The sequence below is a fragment of the Mastomys coucha genome, unplaced genomic scaffold, assembly GCF_008632895.1.
Source record: "Mastomys coucha isolate ucsf_1 unplaced genomic scaffold, UCSF_Mcou_1 pScaffold21, whole genome shotgun sequence".
In the NCBI taxonomy this organism is placed as follows: domain Eukaryota; kingdom Metazoa; phylum Chordata; class Mammalia; order Rodentia; family Muridae; genus Mastomys; species Mastomys coucha.
The window spans coordinates 88,110,545-88,113,708 of NW_022196904.1; the positions used below are offsets into that span (position 1 = coordinate 88,110,545).

Below are 3,164 nucleotides of genomic sequence, written 5' to 3' on the forward strand. Positions count from 1 at the left end.
TCTCTCTCTCTCTCTCTCTCTCTCTCTCTCTCTAATCCAGGGCTCACTGATTGGACTAGTCTAGCTAGCCAGCTTGCTCTAAGGATCTCTTGTCTCTTCTTTCTTTGTATTGATATTATAGGCAGGCCACCAACCCCACTGGTGTTTTGGTGGGTGCTGGAAGTCTGTGGTGATCTGAATGAAAATGGCTCCTATAGGCTCCTAGGGACTGGCACAGTTAGGAAAGTGTGGTCTTAGAGTAGGTGTGGCCTTGTTGGAGAAAGTGTGCTGCTGTGAATGGGCTTTGAGGTCTCAGATGTTCAAGCCAGGACCAGTGGCTCACTCTCTCTTCGTGCTGCTTTTGTTTGGGTCAACAAGAACTCTCAGCTACCTCTGCAGCACCATACCTGCCTTCATGCTGCCATGCTTCCCTCCATGAGGGCAATGGACTGAACCTCTGAACTGTAATCCAGCCTCAATTAGATGTTTTTCTAAGTGTTGCTGTGGTCATGGTATCTGTTCACAGCAGTGAAGCCCTAACTAAGACAGGATCCAAACTCTAATCCTACTTCACGGACAAAATCATGTCCCCAGCCCAAACCTCAGTATTCTTTAAAACTTCCCTTAAGTCTGTGGACTACACTCTCACCATACTGCCTCTGCTTACCTCTCTGTTATGATGCATGTCTATGTTTACCTGTGAGTGGGTGTGTGCACCCACATGTATGCATGTATGTGAAGGCCAGAGGACAACCCTGAGTGTCCACCTCAGGAAGGTTGTCCACCTTCTTTTGAGAAAGTGTCTCTCATTAGCCTGAAGATCACCCATTAGGCTAGGCAACCTGGCCAGCAAGCTCTAGGGATCTTCCTGATTCTGCTAAGATTGCAAGTATGTGTCACCATGCCTGACATTTTTTTACAGAGGTTCTGGGAATCAAACTCAGATCCTCATGTTCTGGAGACTGAGGCCATTTCTTCAGCACCAAAATCACCACCATCGTCACCATCATCATCATTATCACAGTAAAAAATGAGGCAAGACAGCAAATATTTTAGACAATTCAGAACTTGTGACTTAAGATGCAAAATGAGAGGCACTATGGAGATACTTAAGTAGCAATTTAAAATTTAATCTTTTAGAAATGATAACCACTCTTGAATTTTAGACTGAAGAAAAAAAACAAAACAAAACCAAAAAGCCACTCAGGCTGGTCTTGGCCCTGATTTGCTGACTACTGGTAGAGACTCTGATTGCCTTTGATCTCCCCATCCCCCCACACAGCAGGCACAGGGAACTTTAACACCAGGCTGGACCTTGTCACTTTCCTGCTGAGTCTATTGTTCTCCTTTGCCCTCCGGATAAGGGGTAAAGTAAAACTTCTCATTCTTGGCAAGAAAGAGCCCAGAAATCGCTTCAGTTGGTCCTCTCCGGTTCAGGGGAGCCCTGACTTCTGTGCTCCACCCCCCAATCTTGCCAGATCTATGTAAGAGCAGGCCCAGGCCCGGGCAGGTACCACAGGCTGCAAGGATGGGGTAGGTTCATCCAGTCAGACATACTCCAGTCCTCAAGGACACAGCCCCTGTGAGCTTGTGGCTGTGAACTACATGGTTCTGGGTCTCCAGAACCTTTTGACCCAAGCCATCCCTGGGCGTAGGCCGCTGCCTGCCTGCCCTCTGTTTTCTATACCCATCATCTATGTTCTTTATCCACACCTCCTCCCAGGCTCTCTGCCCATCTCCCCCTTTCCCCCCCAGCCCTTCTTCCTCTGGAAGGAGCAGTTGCCAGGCTCCTGATTCACAGCCTGGGTCTTTCAAGTATGTAATTCCTCTGCTTGGCTGTTACCAGGGGTACTTAAGATGGTTACCGACTCTGGAATAGAGGTGCAGACCCATTTAAAATGGATGCTAAAAGCCTGATCCTGGAAGGCCCACTTTGAGGGAATAAACCTTATAGATGAAACATTGTGACACGAGTGTGTGTGTGTGTGTGTGTGTGTGTGTGTGTGTGTGTGTGTGTGTGTGTGTGCGCGCGCGCGCACGCGCGCGTGCATGTAAAGCACGTACTGAGCATGTGAATGTTTTGACAGCCAGCAGTATCTGGACCCAGGCTGAATCTGAGTCCGGGGCAGCTGTTCTTCCCCAGTCTAGTGACAACAAAGGAGATAAGGCTCCCTCCCCCGTGCTCCCAGCCACTCTTCCTTCCCGTTCCACAGAGATGCTAGAGCATCCACGGGGTGGAGTGGGATAGAGCCAAACAGGTCACGTTTGCTTTTCGTAGAAGTTCTCAGCTTTCTGCATTTCGTCTACAAAGACCCCGTAGGGTGACACTGGCATCCCCATCATGCAGCTGGTGAAGCAGAGGCCAGTCTCTTCTTTCCTGGCCTCAGTTCTAGCTCCCTTTTTCTGAAAGGTAAACTGGAGAGCTTCCCTCTCAGAGGCATCCCCATAGCATCGGGTGCTTCCCCAACCCTCAGCAGCTTGCAGCTAAAGCCTGGACGCAGCTGCCCCAAAGTCCAGGAAACTAAAGTCTGCCTAAGACATGGGTGACCCAACATACCCACACGAGGCTCTGGCAGACCCCAGCAAAGCCCCATCCTGAATCTCTCCATTAAGCATCCTGTGCTCCCGCTGAGGCTGCCCTGCCCTTCCCGTGTTCCCGAGGCTACTCTCTTACCCAAGGCCAGGAAGGAGAAGACCCACTGAAGGACCGCGAAGGTCTGTAGCCTGCGCTCCCATGGTAGAAACAGGGGGGCGAATTCCACCATGCTGAGCTGACTCAGGAGGCTCCACACACCGGCTGTGCTCTAGGTTGAAGGGGCCGGGTCAGCCCCGCCCAGCCCAGCCCAACCCAGCGCCAGGGTCCCCCCCTGCTCCGCCCACACCAGATCCCTTTTCCTAGGGGAAACCTTAGAATCCCTCTGCTGGGACCAGGCTAAAGGAAGGCGGAAGAGAAACCTCTTTCATCCTTATCAGTTCTCTTGGGCAATGGCTTATTTGCCAAACCACTGTTCCCACCCTCTAGAATCTGCTCCATACAGGAAGGTGAAACCTCAAGGGCAGGGCTTCTCAACATGTGGGTCGCGATCCCAGGGGGTGTCAAAAGATCCTTTCACAGGGGTCTCATATCAGATGTTTGCATTACCATTCATAACAGTAATAAAATTACAGTTATGAAGTAACAACAC

The 3,164-nt window shown here is 50.5% G+C and overlaps 1 protein-coding gene across 1 annotated transcript in view; it reads right to left on the reverse strand.

Annotated features, from left to right (window-relative positions):
* The window catches only part of Mogat2 (monoacylglycerol O-acyltransferase 2), a 22,370-nt gene extending 19,572 nt beyond the window's left edge, over positions 1-2,798 (reverse strand). The window contains exon 1 of the mRNA XM_031384384.1: positions 2,654-2,798. Coding sequence (XP_031240244.1) covers positions 2,654-2,744 — 91 coding nt within the window. The 5' untranslated portion in view covers positions 2,745-2,798. The remainder of the gene's footprint in view (positions 1-2,653) is intronic.
* Positions 2,799-3,164: the final 366 nt, after the last annotated feature.